The sequence below is a fragment of the Coturnix japonica genome, unplaced genomic scaffold (assembly GCF_054131305.1).
Source record: "Coturnix japonica strain WE unplaced genomic scaffold, WE-NBRP24 Scf058, whole genome shotgun sequence".
Taxonomy (NCBI): domain Eukaryota; kingdom Metazoa; phylum Chordata; class Aves; order Galliformes; family Phasianidae; genus Coturnix; species Coturnix japonica.
Window position 1 is genome coordinate 944,619 of NW_028188961.1, and position 17,706 is coordinate 962,324.

At 46.8% G+C, this 17,706-nt stretch overlaps 1 protein-coding gene across 6 annotated transcripts in view; it reads left to right on the forward strand.

Annotated features, from left to right (window-relative positions):
• The window catches only part of LOC107307526 (syntaxin-4-like), a 38,369-nt gene that overhangs the window by 13,410 nt on the left and 7,253 nt on the right, over positions 1–17,706 (forward strand). For all 6 annotated transcript variants that reach the window (XR_014941080.1, XM_085533308.1, XM_085533307.1 and 3 more), the window contains 2 exons: positions 12,036–12,112; positions 16,371–16,508. Coding sequence is in view for 5 of the 6 variants with exons in the window: in XM_085533308.1 (XP_085389434.1) it covers positions 12,036–12,112; positions 16,371–16,508 (215 nt within the window). In the remaining variant the exon portion in view is untranslated. The remainder of the gene's footprint in view (positions 1–12,035; positions 12,113–16,370; positions 16,509–17,706) is intronic.

The following is a 17,706-nucleotide window of genomic DNA, read 5'->3' on the forward strand; positions in this document are numbered from 1 at the left end:
GGGGTTTGGGGTCTATCAATGGGGTTTGGGGTCTATTAATGGGGTTTGGGGTCTATTAATGGGGTTTGGGGTCTATTAATGGGATTTGGGGTCTATCAATGGGGTTTGGGGTCTATTAATGGGGTTTGGGGTCTATCAATGGGGTTTGGGGTCTATCAATGGGGTTTGGGGTCTATCAATGGGGTTTGGGGTCTATTAATGGGATTTGGGGTTAATTAATGGGGTTTGGGGTTAATTAATGGGGTTTGGGGTTAATTAATGGGGTTTGGGGTCTATCAATGGGGTTTGGGGTCTATTAATGGGATTTGGGGTTAATTAATGGGGTTTGGGGTTAATTAATGGGGTTTGGGGTTAATTAATGGGGTTTGGGGTCTATCAATGGGGTTTGGGGTCTATTAATGGGGTTTGGGGTCAATTAATGGGATTTGGGGTCAATTAATGGGGTTTGGGGTTAATTAATGGGGTTTGGGGTTAATTAATGGGGTTTGGGGTCTATCAATGGGGTTTGGGGTCTATCAATGGGGTTTGGGGTCTATTAATGGGATTTGGGGTCTATCAATGGGGTTTGGGGTCTATCAATGGGGTTTGGGGTTAATTAATGGGGTTTGGGGTCTATCAATGGGGTTTGGGGTCTATTAATGGGGTTTGGGGTCAATTAATGGGATTTGGGGTTAATTAATGGGGTTTGGGGTTAATTAATGGGATTGGGGTTAATTAATGGGGTTTGGGGTCTATTAATGGGGTTTGGGGTTAATTAATGGGGTTTGGGGTCTATCAATGGGGTTTGGGGTTAATTAATGGGGTTTGGGGTCTATTAATGGGGTTTGGGGTTAATTAATGGGGTTTGGGGTCTATCAATGGGGTTTGGGGTCTATCAATGGGGTTTGGGGTTAATTAATGGGGTTTGGGGTTAATTAATGGGGTTTGGGGTCTATCAATGGGGTTTGGGGTCTATTAATGGGGTTTGGGGTTAATTAATGGGGTTTGGGGGCCATTAATGGGGTTTTGGGTCTATTAATGGGGTTTGGGGTTAATTAATGGGGTTTGGGGTCTATCAATGGGGTTTGGGGTTAATTAATGGGGTTTGGGGTCTATCAATGGGGTTTGGGGTTAATTAATGGGATTTGGGGTCTATTAATGGGGTTTGGGGTCTATTAATGGGGTTTGGGGTTAATTAATGGGGTTTGGGGTCTATTAATGGGGTTTGGGGTCTATTAATGGGGTTTGGGGTCTATCAATGGGGTTTGGGGTTAATTAATGGGGTTTGGGGTCTATCAATGGGGTTTGGGGTCTATTAATGGGGTTTGGGGTCTATTAATGGGGTTTGGGGTTAATTAATGGGGTTTGGGGTCTATTAATGGGGTTTGGGGTTAATTAATGGGATTTGGGGTTAATTAATGGGGTTTGGGGTCTATTAATGGGGTTTGGGGTCTATTAATGGGGTTTTGGGGTCTATTAATGGGGTTTGGGGTTAATTAATGGGGTTTGGGGTCTATTAATGGGGTTTGGGGTCTATCAATGGGGTTTGGGGTCTATCAATGGGGTTTGGGGTCTATTAATGGGATTTGGGGTTAATTAATGGGGTTTGGGGTCTATCAATGGGGTTTGGGGTCTATTAATGGGGTTTGGGGTCTATCAATGGGGTTTGGGGTCTATTAATGGGGTTTGGGGTTAATTAATGGGGTTTGGGGTCTATTAATGGGGTTTGGGGTCTATCAATGGGGTTTGGGGTCTATTAATGGGGTTTGGGGTCTATCAATGGGGTTTGGGGTCTATTAATGGGGTTTGGGGTTAATTAATGGGGTTTGGGGTTAATTAATGGGGTTTGGGGTCTATCAATGGGGTTTGGGGTCTATCAATGGGGTTTGGGGTTAATTAATGGGGTTTGGGGTCTATTAATGGGGTTTGGGGTTAATTAATGGGGTTTGGGGTTAATTAATGGGGTTTGGGGTCTATTAATGGGGTTTGGGGTTAATTAATGGGGTTTGGGGTCTATTAATGGGGTTTGGGGTCTATCAATGGGGTTTGGGGTCTATTAATGGGGTTTGGGGTCTATCAATGGGGTTTGGGGTCTATTAATGGGGTTTGGGGTTAATTAATGGGGTTTGGGGTCTATCAATGGGGTTTGGGGTTAATTAATGGGGTTTGGGGTCTATCAATGGGGTTTGGGGTCTATTAATGGGGTTTGGGGTCTATTAATGGGGTTTGGGGTCTATTAATGGGATTTGGGGTCTATCAATGGGGTTTGGGGTCTATTAATGGGGTTTGGGGTCTATCAATGGGGTTTGGGGTCTATCAATGGGGTTTGGGGTCTATCAATGGGGTTTGGGGTCTATTAATGGGATTTGGGGTTAATTAATGGGGTTTGGGGTTAATTAATGGGGTTTGGGGTTAATTAATGGGGTTTGGGGTCTATCAATGGGGTTTGGGGTCTATTAATGGGATTTGGGGTTAATTAATGGGGTTTGGGGTTAATTAATGGGGTTTGGGGTTAATTAATGGGGTTTGGGGTCTATCAATGGGGTTTGGGGTCTATTAATGGGGTTTGGGGTCAATTAATGGGATTTGGGGTCAATTAATGGGGTTTGGGGTTAATTAATGGGGTTTGGGGTTAATTAATGGGGTTTGGGGTCTATCAATGGGGTTTGGGGTCTATCAATGGGGTTTGGGGTCTATTAATGGGATTTGGGGTCTATCAATGGGGTTTGGGGTCTATCAATGGGGTTTGGGGTTAATTAATGGGGTTTGGGGTCTATCAATGGGGTTTGGGGTCTATTAATGGGGTTTGGGGTCAATTAATGGGATTTGGGGTTAATTAATGGGGTTTGGGGTTAATTAATGGGATTGGGGTTAATTAATGGGGTTTGGGGTCTATTAATGGGGTTTGGGGTTAATTAATGGGGTTTGGGGTCTATCAATGGGGTTTGGGGTTAATTAATGGGGTTTGGGGTCTATTAATGGGGTTTGGGGTTAATTAATGGGGTTTGGGGTCTATCAATGGGGTTTGGGGTCTATCAATGGGGTTTGGGGTTAATTAATGGGGTTTGGGGTTAATTAATGGGGTTTGGGGTCTATCAATGGGGTTTGGGGTCTATTAATGGGGTTTGGGGTTAATTAATGGGGTTTGGGGGCCATTAATGGGGTTTTGGGTCTATTAATGGGGTTTGGGGTTAATTAATGGGGTTTGGGGTCTATCAATGGGGTTTGGGGTTAATTAATGGGGTTTGGGGTCTATCAATGGGGTTTGGGGTTAATTAATGGGATTTGGGGTCTATTAATGGGGTTTGGGGTCTATTAATGGGGTTTGGGGTTAATTAATGGGGTTTGGGGTCTATTAATGGGGTTTGGGGTCTATTAATGGGGTTTGGGGTCTATCAATGGGGTTTGGGGTTAATTAATGGGGTTTGGGGTCTATCAATGGGGTTTGGGGTCTATTAATGGGGTTTGGGGTCTATTAATGGGGTTTGGGGTTAATTAATGGGGTTTGGGGTCTATTAATGGGGTTTGGGGTTAATTAATGGGATTTGGGGTTAATTAATGGGGTTTGGGGTCTATTAATGGGGTTTGGGGTCTATTAATGGGGTTTTGGGGTCTATTAATGGGGTTTGGGGTTAATTAATGGGGTTTGGGGTCTATTAATGGGGTTTGGGGTCTATCAATGGGGTTTGGGGTCTATCAATGGGGTTTGGGGTCTATTAATGGGATTTGGGGTTAATTAATGGGGTTTGGGGTCTATCAATGGGGTTTGGGGTCTATTAATGGGGTTTGGGGTCTATCAATGGGGTTTGGGGTCTATTAATGGGGTTTGGGGTTAATTAATGGGGTTTGGGGTCTATTAATGGGGTTTGGGGTCTATCAATGGGGTTTGGGGTCTATTAATGGGGTTTGGGGTCTATCAATGGGGTTTGGGGTCTATTAATGGGGTTTGGGGTTAATTAATGGGGTTTGGGGTCTATCAATGGGGTTTGGGGTCTATCAATGGGGTTTGGGGTTAATTAATGGGGTTTGGGGTCTATCAATGGGGTTTGGGGTCTATTAATGGGGTTTGGGGTCTATTAATGGGGTTTGGGGTCTATTAATGGGATTTGGGGTCTATCAATGGGGTTTGGGGTCTATTAATGGGGTTTGGGGTCTATCAATGGGGTTTGGGGTCTATCAATGGGGTTTGGGGTCTATCAATGGGGTTTGGGGTCTATTAATGGGATTTGGGGTTAATTAATGGGGTTTGGGGTTAATTAATGGGGTTTGGGGTTAATTAATGGGGTTTGGGGTCTATCAATGGGGTTTGGGGTCTATTAATGGGATTTGGGGTTAATTAATGGGGTTTGGGGTTAATTAATGGGGTTTGGGGTTAATTAATGGGGTTTGGGGTCTATCAATGGGGTTTGGGGTCTATTAATGGGGTTTGGGGTCAATTAATGGGATTTGGGGTCAATTAATGGGGTTTGGGGTTAATTAATGGGGTTTGGGGTTAATTAATGGGGTTTGGGGTCTATCAATGGGGTTTGGGGTCTATCAATGGGATTTGGGGTTAATTAATGGGATTTGGGGTCTATCAATGGGGTTTGGGGTCTATCAATGGGGTTTGGGATTAATTAATGGGGTTTTGGGGTCAATTAATGGGTTTTGGGGTCTATTAATGGGGTTTGGGGTCTATCAATGGGGTTTGGGGTCTATTAATGGGGTTTGGGGTCTATTAATGGGATTGGGGTTAATTAATGGGGTTTGGGGTCTATTAATGGGGTTTGGGGTTAATTAATGGGGTTTGGGGTCTATCAATGGGGTTTGGGGTTAATTAATGGGGTTTGGGGTCTATTAATGGGGTTTGGGGTTAATTAATGGGGTTTGGGGTTAATTAATGGGGTTTGGGGTCTATCAATGGGGTTTGGGGTCTATCAATGGGGTTTGGGGTTAATTAATGGGGTTTGGGGTTAATTAATGGGGTTTGGGGTTAATTAATGGGGTTTGGGGTCTATCAATGGGGTTTGGGGTCTATTAATGGGGTTTGGGGTTAATTAATGGGGTTTGGGGGCCATTAATGGGGTTTTGGGGTCTATTAATGGGGTTTGGGGTTAATTAATGGGGTTTGGGGTCTATCAATGGGGTTTGGGGTTAATTAATGGGGTTTGGGGTCTATCAATGGGGTTTGGGGTTAATTAATGGGATTTGGGGTCTATTAATGGGGTTTGGGGTCTATTAATGGGGTTTGGGGTTAATTAATGGGGTTTGGGGTCTATTAATGGGGTTTGGGGTCTATTAATGGGGTTTGGGGTCTATCAATGGGGTTTGGGGTTAATTAATGGGGTTTGGGGTCTATCAATGGGGTTTGGGGTCTATTAATGGGGTTTGGGGTCTATTAATGGGGTTTGGGGTTAATTAATGGGGTTTGGGGTCTATTAATGGGGTTTGGGGTTAATTAATGGGATTTGGGGTTAATTAATGGGGTTTGGGGTCTATTAATGGGGTTTGGGGTTAATTAATGGGGTTTGGGGTCTATCAATGGGGTTTGGGGTCTATTAATGGGGTTTTGGGGTCTATTAATGGGGTTTGGGGTTAATTAATGGGGTTTGGGGTTAATTAATGGGGTTTGGGGTTAATTAATGGGGTTTGGGGTCTATTAATGGGGTTTGGGGTCTATTAATGGGGTTTGGGGTCTATTAATGGGGTTTGGGGTCTATCAATGGGGTTTGGGGTCTATTAATGGGATTTGGGGTTAATTAATGGGGTTTGGGGTCTATCAATGGGGTTTGGGGTCTATTAATGGGGTTTGGGGTCTATCAATGGGGTTTGGGGTCTATTAATGGGGTTTGGGGTTAATTAATGGGGTTTGGGGTCTATTAATGGGGTTTGGGGTCTATCAATGGGGTTTGGGGTCTATCAATGGGGTTTGGGGTCTATTAATGGGATTTGGGGTTAATTAATGGGGTTTGGGGTCTATCAATGGGGTTTGGGGTCTATTAATGGGGTTTGGGGTCTATTAATGGGGTTTGGGGTCTATCAATGGGGTTTGGGGTCTATTAATGGGGTTTGGGGTCTATCAATGGGGTTTGGGGTCTATCAATGGGGTTTGGGGTCTATTAATGGGATTTGGGGTTAATTAATGGGGTTTGGGGTCTATCAATGGGGTTTGGGGTCTATTAATGGGGTTTGGGGTCTATCAATGGGGTTTGGGGTCTATTAATGGGGTTTGGGGTTAATTAATGGGGTTTGGGGTCTATCAATGGGGTTTGGGGTCTATCAATGGGGTTTGGGGTTAATTAATGGGGTTTGGGGTCTATCAATGGGGTTTGGGGTCTATTAATGGGGTTTGGGGTCTATTAATGGGGTTTGGGGTCTATTAATGGGATTTGGGGTCTATCAATGGGGTTTGGGGTCTATTAATGGGGTTTGGGGTCTATCAATGGGGTTTGGGGTCTATCAATGGGGTTTGGGGTCTATCAATGGGGTTTGGGGTCTATTAATGGGATTTGGGGTTAATTAATGGGGTTTGGGGTTAATTAATGGGGTTTGGGGTTAATTAATGGGGTTTGGGGTCTATCAATGGGGTTTGGGGTCTATTAATGGGATTTGGGGTTAATTAATGGGGTTTGGGGTTAATTAATGGGGTTTGGGGTCTATCAATGGGGTTTGGGGTCTATTAATGGGGTTTGGGGTTAATTAATGGGGTTTGGGGGCCATTAATGGGGTTTTGGGGTCTATTAATGGGGTTTGGGGTTAATTAATGGGGTTTGGGGTCTATCAATGGGGTTTGGGGTTAATTAATGGGGTTTGGGGTCTATTAATGGGGTTTGGGGTTAATTAATGGGGTTTGGGGTCTATCAATGGGGTTTGGGGTCTATCAATGGGGTTTGGGGTTAATTAATGGGGTTTGGGGTCTATTAATATGATTTGGGGTCTATTAATGGGGTTTGGGGTCTATTAATGGGGTTTGGGGTCTATCAATGGGGTTTGGGGTCTATTAATGGGGTTTGGGGTCTATTAATGGGGTTTGGGGTTAATTAATGGGGTTTGGGGTCTATTAATATGATTTGGGGTCTATTAATGGGGTTTGGGGTCTATCAATGGGGTTTGGGGTTAATTAATGGGGTTTGGGGTCTATCAATGGGGTTTGGGGTCTATTAATGGGGTTTGGGGTCTATTAATGGGGTTTGGGGTTAATTAATGGGGTTTGGGGTCTATTAATGGGGTTTGGGGTTAATTAATGGGATTTGGGGTTAATTAATGGGGTTTGGGGTCTATTAATGGGGTTTGGGGTTAATTAATGGGGTTTGGGGTCTATCAATGGGGTTTGGGGTCTATTAATGGGGTTTTGGGGTCTATTAATGGGGTTTGGGGTTAATTAATGGGGTTTGGGGTCTATTAATGGGGTTTGGGGTCTATTAATGGGGTTTGGGGTCTATCAATGGGGTTTGGGGTCTATCAATGGGGTTTGGGGTCTATTAATGGGATTTGGGGTTAATTAATGGGGTTTGGGGTCTATCAATGGGGTTTGGGGTCTATTAATGGGGTTTGGGGTCTATCAATGGGGTTTGGGGTCTATTAATGGGGTTTGGGGTTAATTAATGGGGTTTGGGGTCTATTAATGGGGTTTGGGGTCTATCAATGGGGTTTGGGGTCTATCAATGGGGTTTGGGGTCTATTAATGGGATTTGGGGTTAATTAATGGGGTTTGGGGTCTATCAATGGGGTTTGGGGTCTATTAATGGGGTTTGGGGTCTATTAATGGGGTTTGGGGTCTATCAATGGGGTTTGGGGTCTATTAATGGGGTTTGGGGTCTATCAATGGGGTTTGGGGTCTATCAATGGGGTTTGGGGTCTATTAATGGGATTTGGGGTTAATTAATGGGGTTTGGGGTCTATCAATGGGGTTTGGGGTCTATTAATGGGGTTTGGGGTCTATCAATGGGGTTTGGGGTCTATTAATGGGGTTTGGGGTTAATTAATGGGGTTTGGGGTCTATCAATGGGGTTTGGGGTCTATCAATGGGGTTTGGGGTTAATTAATGGGGTTTGGGGTCTATCAATGGGGTTTGGGGTCTATTAATGGGGTTTGGGGTCTATTAATGGGGTTTGGGGTCTATTAATGGGATTTGGGGTCTATCAATGGGGTTTGGGGTCTATTAATGGGGTTTGGGGTCTATCAATGGGGTTTGGGGTCTATCAATGGGGTTTGGGGTCTATCAATGGGGTTTGGGGTCTATTAATGGGGTTTGGGGTCTATTAATGGGGTTTGGGGTCTATCAATGGGATTTGGGGTCTATCAATGGGGTTTGGGGTCTATTAATGGGGTTTGGGGTCTATCAATGGGGTTTGGGGTCTATTAATGGGGTTTGGGGTCTATTAATGGGATTTGGGGTCTATCAATGGGGTTTGGGGTCTATTAATGGGATTTGGGGTTAATTAATGGGGTTTGGGGTCTATCAATGGGGTTTGGGGTCTATTAATGGGGTTTGGGGTCTATCAATGGGGTTTGGGGTCTATTAATGGGGTTTGGGGTTAATTAATGGGGTTTGGGGTCTATCAATGGGGTTTGGGGTCTATTAATGGGGTTTGGGGTCTATTAATGGGGTTTGGGGTCTATTAATGGGATTTGGGGTCTATCAATGGGGTTTGGGGTCTATTAATGGGGTTTGGGGTCTATTAATGGGGTTTGGGGTCTATCAATGGGGTTTGGGGTCTATTAATGGGGTTTGGGGTCTATCAATGGGGTTTGGGGTCTATTAATGGGGTTTGGGGTCTATTAATGGGGTTTGGGGTTAATTAATGGGGTTTGGGGTTAATTAATGGGGTTTGGGGTCTATTAATGGGGTTTGGGGTCTATCAATGGGGTTTGGGGTTAATTAATGGGGTTTGGGGTCTATCAATGGGATTTGGGGTCTATTAATGGGGTTGGGGGTTAATTAATGGGGTTTGGGGTTAATTAATGGGGTTTGGGGTCTATCAATGGGGTTTGGGGTTAATTAATGGGGTTTGGGGTCTATCAATGGGGTTTGGGGTCTATTAATGGGGTTTGGGGTCTATCAATGGGGTTTGGGGTTAATTAATGGGGTTTGGGGTTAATTAATGGGGTTTGGGGTCTATCAATGGGGTTTGGGGTCTATTAATGGGGTTTGGGGTCTATCAATGGGGTTTGGGGTCTATCAATGGGGTTTGGGGTCTATTAATGGGATTTGGGGTTAATTAATGGGGTTTGGGGTCTATCAATGGGGTTTGGGGTCTATTAATGGGGTTTGGGGTCTATCAATGGGGTTTGGGGTTAATTAATGGGGTTTGGGGTCTATCAATGGGGTTTGGGGTCTATCAATGGGGTTTGGGGTCTATTAATGGGGTTTGGGGTCTATCAATGGGGTTTGGGGTCTATCAATGGGGTTTGGGGTCTGTCAATGGGGTTTTGGGGTTAATTAATGGGGTTTGGGGTCTATCAATGGGGTTTGGGGTTAATTAATGGGATTTGGGGTCTATTAATGGGGTTTGGGGTTAATTAATGGGGTTTGGGGTTAATTAATGGGGTTTGGGGTTAATTAATGGGGTTTGGGGTCTATCAATGGGGTTTGGGGTCTATTAATGGGGTTTGGGGTCTATCAATGGGGTTTGGGGTTAATTAATGGGATTTGGGGTCTATTAATGGGGTTTGGGGTCTATTAATGGGGTTTGGGGTTAATTAATGGGGTTTGGGGTCTATTAATGGGGTTTGGGGTTAATTAATGGGGTTTGGGGTCTATTAATGGGGTTTGGGGTTAATTAATGGGGTTTGGGGTCTATCAATGGGGTTTGGGGTCTATTAATGGGGTTTTGGGTCTATCAATGGGGTTTGGGGTTAATTAATGGGGTTTGGGGTCTATTAATGGGGTTTGGGGTCTATCAATGGGGTTTGGGGTTAATTAATGGGGTTTGGGGTCTATCAATGGGGTTTGGGGTTAATTAATGGGGTTTGGGGTCTATTAATGGGGTTTGGGGTTAATTAATGGGGTTTGGGGTCTATCAATGGGGTTTGGGGTCTATTAATGGGGTTTGGGGTTAATTAATGGGGTTTGGGGTCTATCAATGGGGTTTGGGGTTAATTAATGGGGTTTGGGGTTAATTAATGGGGTTTGGGGTCTATCAATGGGGTTTGGGGTCTATTAATGGGGTTTGGGGTTAATTAATGGGGTTTGGGGTCTATTAATGGGGTTTGGGGTCTATTAATGGGGTTTGGGGTTAATTAATGGGGTTTGGGGTCTATCAATGGGGTTTGGGGTCTATTAATGGGGTTTGGGGTCTATCAATGGGGTTTGGGGTTAATTAATGGGGTTTGGGGTCTATTAATGGGGTTTGGGGTTAATTAATGGGGTTTGGGGTCTATCAATGGGGTTTGGGGTCTATTAATGGGGTTTGGGGTTAATTAATGGGGTTTGGGGTCTATTAATGGGGTTTGGGGTCTATCAATGGGGTTTGGGGTCTATTAATGGGGTTTGGGGTTAATTAATGGGATTTGGGGTCTATTAATGGGGTTTGGGGTCTATTAATGGGGTTTGGGGTCTATCAATGGGGTTTTGGGGTCTATTAATGGGGTTTGGGGTCTATCAATGGGGTTTGGGGTCTATCAATGGGGTTTGGGGTTAATTAATGGGGTTTGGGGTCCATTAATGGGGTTTGGGGTTAATTAATGGGGTTTGGGGTCTATCAATGGGGTTTGGGGTCTATTAATGGGGTTTGGGGTTAATTAATGGGGTTTGGGGTCTATCAATGGGGTTTGGGGTCTATCAATGGGGTTTGGGGTCTATTAATGGGGTTTGGGGTTAATTAATGGAGTTTGGGGTTAATTAATGGGATTTGGGGTTAATTAATGGGGTTTGGGTTCTATCAATGGGGTTTGGGGTCTATTAATGGGGTTTGGGGTCTATCAATGGGGTTTGGGGTTAATTAATGGGGTTTGGGGTCTATTAATGGGGTTTGGGGTTAATTAATGGGGTTTGGGGTCTATCAATGGGGTTTGGGGTCTATTAATGGGGTTTGGGGTTAATTAATGGGGTTTGGGGTCTATTAATGGGGTTTGGGGTCTATCAATGGGGTTTGGGGTCTATTAATGGGGTTTGGGGTTAATTAATGGGATTTGGGGTCTATTAATGGGGTTTGGGGTCTATTAATGGGGTTTGGGGTCTATCAATGGGGTTTTGGGGTCTATTAATGGGGTTTGGGGTCTATCAATGGGGTTTGGGGTCTATCAATGGGGTTTGGGGTTAATTAATGGGGTTTGGGGTCCATTAATGGGGTTTGGGGTTAATTAATGGGGTTTGGGGTCTATCAATGGGGTTTGGGGTCTATTAATGGGGTTTGGGGTTAATTAATGGGGTTTGGGGTCTATCAATGGGGTTTGGGGTCTATCAATGGGGTTTGGGGTCTATTAATGGGGTTTTGGGGTTAATTAATGGGGTTTGGGGTCTATCAATGGGGTTTGGGGTCTATCAATGGGGTTTGGGGTCTATTAATGGGGTTTGGGGTCTATTAATGGGATTTGGGGTCTATCAATGGGGTTTGGGGTCTATTAATGGGGTTTGGGGTCTATCAATGGGGTTTGGGGTTAATTAATGGGGTTTGGGGTCTATCAATGGGGTTTGGGGTCTATCAATGGGGTTTGGGGTCTATTAATGGGGTTTGGGGTTAATTAATGGGGTTTGGGGTTAATTAATGGGGTTTGGGGTCTATCAATGGGGTTTGGGGTTAATTAATGGGGTTTGGGGTTAATTAATGGGGTTTGGGGCCTATCAATGGGGTTTGGGGTCTGTCAATGGGGTTTTGGGGTTAATTAATGGGGTTTGGGGTCTATCAATGGGGTTTGGGGTTAATTAATGGGGTTTGGGGTTAATTAATGGGGTTTGGGGTCAATTAATGGGATTTTGGGGTCTATTAATGGGGTTTATGGGCTATGAATGGGCTTTGGGTGGCTCTCAATGGGGTTTTGGGTTAATTTTATGGGGTTTTTGGGGTCCTTATGGGGTTTTAATGGGGGGAGCCCCATCTTTTGGGGTCCCTTCTGATCTATGGGGTGCCCCATAGCCGGGAACTCGGCGGTGACCGATGAGGAGCTGGAGGAGATGCTGGAGAGTGGGCAGAGCGAGGTCTTCGTCTCCAATGTGAGTTGTGGGGCGCCCCATAGATCTGTGGGGGGCTCTATGGGGTCCCTATGGGATCTATGGGGTCTCTATGGGGTCCCTATAGGATCTATGGGGTCTCTATGGGGTCTTTATAAGGGCTTTATGGGTCTCTATGGGGTCTCTATGGGTCTCTATGGGTCCCTATGGGGTCTCTATGGGGTCCCTATAGGATCTATGGGGTCTCTATGGGGTATTTATAAGGACTTTATGGGTCTCTATGGGGTCCCTATGAGTCCCTATGGGTCCCTATGTGCCTCTATGGGATCTCTATGGGGTCTCTATGGGGTCTCTATGGGTCCCTATGGGTCCCTATGTGCCTCTATGGGGTCTCTATGGGGTCTCTATGGGTCCCTATGGGTTTCTATGGGGTCTGTATAGGTCCCTATGGGTCTCCTTGGGTCCCTATGTGCCTCTATGGGGTCTCTATGGGTCTCTATGGGTCCCTATGGGTCTCTATGGGTCCCTATGGGTCTCTATGGGTCTCTATTTGTCTCTATGGGGTCTCTATGGGGTCTCTATGGGTCCCTATGTGCCTCTATGGGGTCTCTATGGGGTCTCTATGGGTCTCTATGGGTCCCTATGTGCCTCTATGGGGTCTCTATGGGATCTCTATGGGTCTCTATGGGTCCCTATGGGTCTCTATGGGTCCCTATGTGCCTCTATGGGTCTCTATGGGGTCTCTATGGGTCCCTATGGGGTCTCTATGGGTCCCTATATGCCTCTATGGGGTCTCTATGGGGTCTCTATGGGGTCTCTATGGGGTCTCTATGGGTCTCTATGGGTCCCTATGGGGTCTCTATGGGGTCCCTATAGGATCTATGGGGTCTCTATGGGGTATTTATAAGGACTTTATGGGTCTCTATGGGGTCCCTATGAGTCCCTATGGGTCCCTATGTGCCTCTATGGGATCTCTATGGGGTCTCTATGGGGTCTCTATGGGTCCCTATGGGTCCCTATGTGCCTCTATGGGGTCTCTATGGGGTCTCTATGGGTCCCTATGGGTTTCTATGGGGTCTGTATAGGTCCCTATGGGTCTCCTTGGGTCCCTATGTGCCTCTATGGGGTCTCTATGGGTCTCTATGGGTCCCTATGGGTCTCTATGGGTCCCTATGGGTCTCTATGGGTCTCTATTTGTCTCTATGGGGTCTCTATGGGGTCTCTATGGGTCCCTATGTGCCTCTATGGGGTCTCTATGGGGTCTCTATGGGTCTCTATGGGTCCCTATGTGCCTCTATGGGGTCTCTATGGGATCTCTATGGGTCTCTATGGGTCCCTATGGGTCTCTATGGGTCCCTATGTGCCTCTATGGGTCTCTATGGGGTCTCTATGGGTCCCTATGGGGTCTCTATGGGTCCCTATATGCCTCTATGGGGTCTCTATGGGGTCTCTATGGGGTCTCTATGGGGTCTCTATGGGTCTCTATGGGTCCCTATGTGCCTCTATGGGGTCTCTATGGGTCTCTATGGGTCTCTATTTGTCTCTATGGGGTCTCTATGGGTCTCTATGGGTCCCTATGGGTCCCTATGTGCCTCTATGGGATCTCTATGGGGTCTCTGTGGGTCTCTATGGGTCTCTATGGGGTCTCTATGGGTCCCTATGTGCCTCTATGGGGTCTCTATGGGATCTCTATGGGTCTCTATGGGTCCCTATGGGTCTCTATGGGTCCCTATGTGCCTCTATGGGTCTCTATGGGGTCTCTATGGGTCCCTATGGGGTCTCTATGGGTCCCTATATGCCTCTATGGGGTCTCTATGGGGTCTCTATGGGGTCTCTATGGGTCTCTATGGGTCCCTATGTGCCTCTATGGGGTCTCTATGGGTCTCTATGGGTCTCTATTTGTCTCTATGGGGTCTCTATGGGTCTCTATGGGTCCCTATGGGTCCCTATGTGCCTCTATGGGATCTCTATGGGGTCTCTGTGGGTCTCTATGGGTCCCTATGTGCCTCTATGGGGTCTCTATAGGGCTCTATAGGTCCCTATGTGTCCCTATAGGGCTCTATGGGGTCCCTATGTGTACCTATGGGGTCCCTATGTCCCTATATGGGGTCACTATGGGTCTCTATGGGGTCTCTATGTCCCTCTATGGGGTCTCTATAGGGCTGTATGTGTCCCTATAGGGCTCTATGGGGTCTCTATAGGTCTCTATGTGTCCCTATGTGTCTCTATGGGGTCTCTATGTGTCTCTATAGGTCTCTATGTGTCTATATGGGGTCTCTATGGGGTCTCTATGGGTCTCTATGGGTCTCTATGGGTCCCTATGGGTCTCTATGGGTCCCTATGGGTCCCTATGTGTCCCTATAGGGCTCTATGGGGTCCCTATGTGTACCTATGGGGTCCCTATGTCCCTATATGGGGTCACTATGGGTCTCTATGGGGTCTCTATGTCCCTCTATGGGGTCTCTATAGGGCTCTATGGGTCCCTATAGGGCTCTATGGGGTTGCTATGGGTCTCTATGGGGTCTCTATGTCCCTCTATGGGGTCCCTACAGGGCTCTATGTGTCCCTATAGGGCTCTATGGGGTCTCTATAGGGCTCTATGTGTCCCTATGTGTCTCTATGGGTCTCTATGGGTCCCTATGGGTCCCTATGTGTCCCTATAGGGCTCTATGGGGTCTCTATGTGCCTCTATGGGGTCCCTATGTGTCCCTATAGGGCTCTATGGGGTCGCTATGGGGCTCTATGTGTCCCTATAGGGCTCTATGGGGTCCCTATGTGTCCCTATGGGGTCCCTATGTCCCTATATGGGGTCACTGTGGGTCTCTATGGGGTCTCTATGTCCCTCTATGGGGTCTCTATAGGGCTCTATGGGTCCCTATGTGTCTCTATGGGGTCTCTATAGGGCTCTATGTGTCCCTATAGGGCTCTATGGGGTCCCTATAGGTCTCTATGTGTCTATATGGGGTCTCTATGGGGTCCCTATAGGGCTCTATGTGTCCCTATGTGTCTCTATGGGGTCTCTATGTGTCTCTATAGGTCTCTATGTGTCTATATGGGGTCTCTATGGGGTCTCTATGGGTCTCTATGGGTCTCTATGTGTCCCTATAGGGCTCTATGGGGTCCCTATGTGTCCCTATGGGGTCCCTATGTGTCTATATGGGGTCTCTATGGGGTCCCTATAGGTCTCTATGTGTCCCTATAGGTCTCTATGGGGTCACTATGGGGTCTCTATGTGCCTCTATGGGTCCCTATGGGTCTCTATGGGTCCCTATGTGCCTCTATGGGGTCTCTATGGGTCTCTATGGGTCCCTATGTGCCTCTATGGGGTCTCTATGGGGTCTCTATGGGTCTCTATGGGTCCCTATGGGTCTCTATGGGTCCCTGTGTGCCTCTATGGGGTCTCTATGGGGTCTCTATGGGTCTCTATGGGTCCCTATGGGGTCTCTATGGGTCCCTATGTGCCTCTATGGGGTCTCTATGGGTCTCTATGGGTCCCTATGGGTCTCTATGGGTCTCTATTTGTCTCTATGGGGTCTCTATGGGTCTCTATTTGTCTCTATTTGTCTCTATGGGGTCTCTATGGGTCTCTATTTGTCTCTATGGGGTCTCTATGGGGTCTCTATGGGTCTCTATGGGTCCCTATGGGTCCCTATGTGCCTCTATGGGGTCTCTATAGGCTCTCTATGGGTCCCTATGGGGTCTCTATGGGTCCCTATGTGCCTCTATGGGGTCTCTATGGGGTCTCTATGGGTCTCTATGGGGTCTCTATGGGTCTCTATGGGGTCTCTGTGGGTCTCTATGGGTCCCTATGGGGTCTCTATGGGTCCCTATGTGCCTCTATGGGGTCTCTATGGGGTCTCTATGGGTCTCTATGGGTCCCTATGTGCCTCTATGGGATCTCTATGGGGTCTCTATGGGTCTCTATGGGTCCCTATGGGGTCTCTATGGGTCCCTATGTGCCTCTATGGGGTCTCTATGGGGTCTCTATGGGTCTCTATGGGTCTCTATTGGTCCCTATGTGCCTCTATGGGGTCTCTATGGGGTCTCTATGGGGTATCTATGGGTCCCTATGGGTCTCTATGGGTCCCTATGTGCCTCTATGGGGTCTCTATGGGGTCTCTATGGGTCTCTATGGGGTCTCTATGGGGTCTCTATGGGTCCCTATGGGTCCCTATGTGCCTCTATGGGGTCTCTATGGGTCTCTATGGGTCTCTATGGGTCCCTATAGATCCCTATGTCCCCCTATGTGTCTCAATGGTGTCGCCGTGTGACTCACATCCGGGTCCTTTTCCCATTCAAGGTTTTAGGGTCGGCCCGTGCGACCCGCGCGGCTTTGGACGAGGTGACGTCACGGCACCGGGAGCTACAGCGCCTCGAGCGGTCAATGAGGGAACTGCACGAGCTGGTCAATGCCATGGGGGCGGCCGTAGAGGGACAGGTAATGCGGGGTAATAGGATATAATGGGGGTAATAGGATATAATGGGGGTAATAGGATATAATGGGGGGCTATGGGGGTAATGGGGGTCTATGGGGGTAATAGGATATAATGGGGGTAATAGGATATAATGGGGGTAATAGGATATAATGGGAGTCTATGGGGGTAATGGGGGGTAATAGGGTTTAATGGGGGTCTATGGGGGTAATGGGGTTTAATGGGGGGTAATAGGGTTTAATGGGGGGTAATAGGGTTTAATGGGGGGTAATAGGATATAATGGGGGTAATAGGATATAATGGGGGTAATAGGATATAATGGGGGGCTATGGGGGTAATGGGGGTCTATGGGGGTAATAGGATATAATGGGGGTAATAGGATATAATGGGGGTAATAGGATATAATGGGAGTCTATGGGGGTAATGGGGGGTAATAGGGTTTAATGGGGGTCTATGGGGGTAATGGGGTTTAATGGGGGGTAATAGGGTTTAATGGGGGGTAATAGGGTTTAATGGGGGGTAATAGGATATAATGGGGGTAATAGGATATAATGGGGGTAATAGGATATAATGGGGGGCTATGGGGGTAATGGGGGTCTATGGGGGTAATAGGATATAATGGGGGTAATAGGATATAATGGGGGTAATAGGATATAATGGGAGTCTATGGGGGTAATGGGGGGTAATAGGGTTTAATGGGGGTCTATGGGGGTAATGGGGTTTAATGGGGGGTAATAGGGTTTAATGGGGGGTAATAGGGTTTAATGGGGGGTAATAGGATATAATGGGGGTAATAGGATATAATGGGGGTAATAGGATATAATGGGGGGCTATGGGGGTAATGGGGGTCTATGGGGGTAATAGGATATAATGGGGGTAATAGGATATAATGGGGGTAATAGGATATAATGGGAGTCTATGGGGGTAATGGGGGGTAATAGGGTTTAATGGGGGTCTATGGGGGTAATGGGGTTTAATGGGGGGTAATAGGGTTTAATGGGGGGTAATAGGGTTTAATGGGGGGTAATAGGATATAATGGGGGGTAATAGGGGGTAATAGGGTTTAATGGGGGTCTATGGGGTTAATGGGGGTAATAGGGTTTAATGGGGGTCTATGGGGGTAATGGGGGGTAATGGGGGTAATAGGGTTTAATGGGGGTCTATGGGGGGTAATAGGGTTTAATGGCGGGTAATAGGATATAA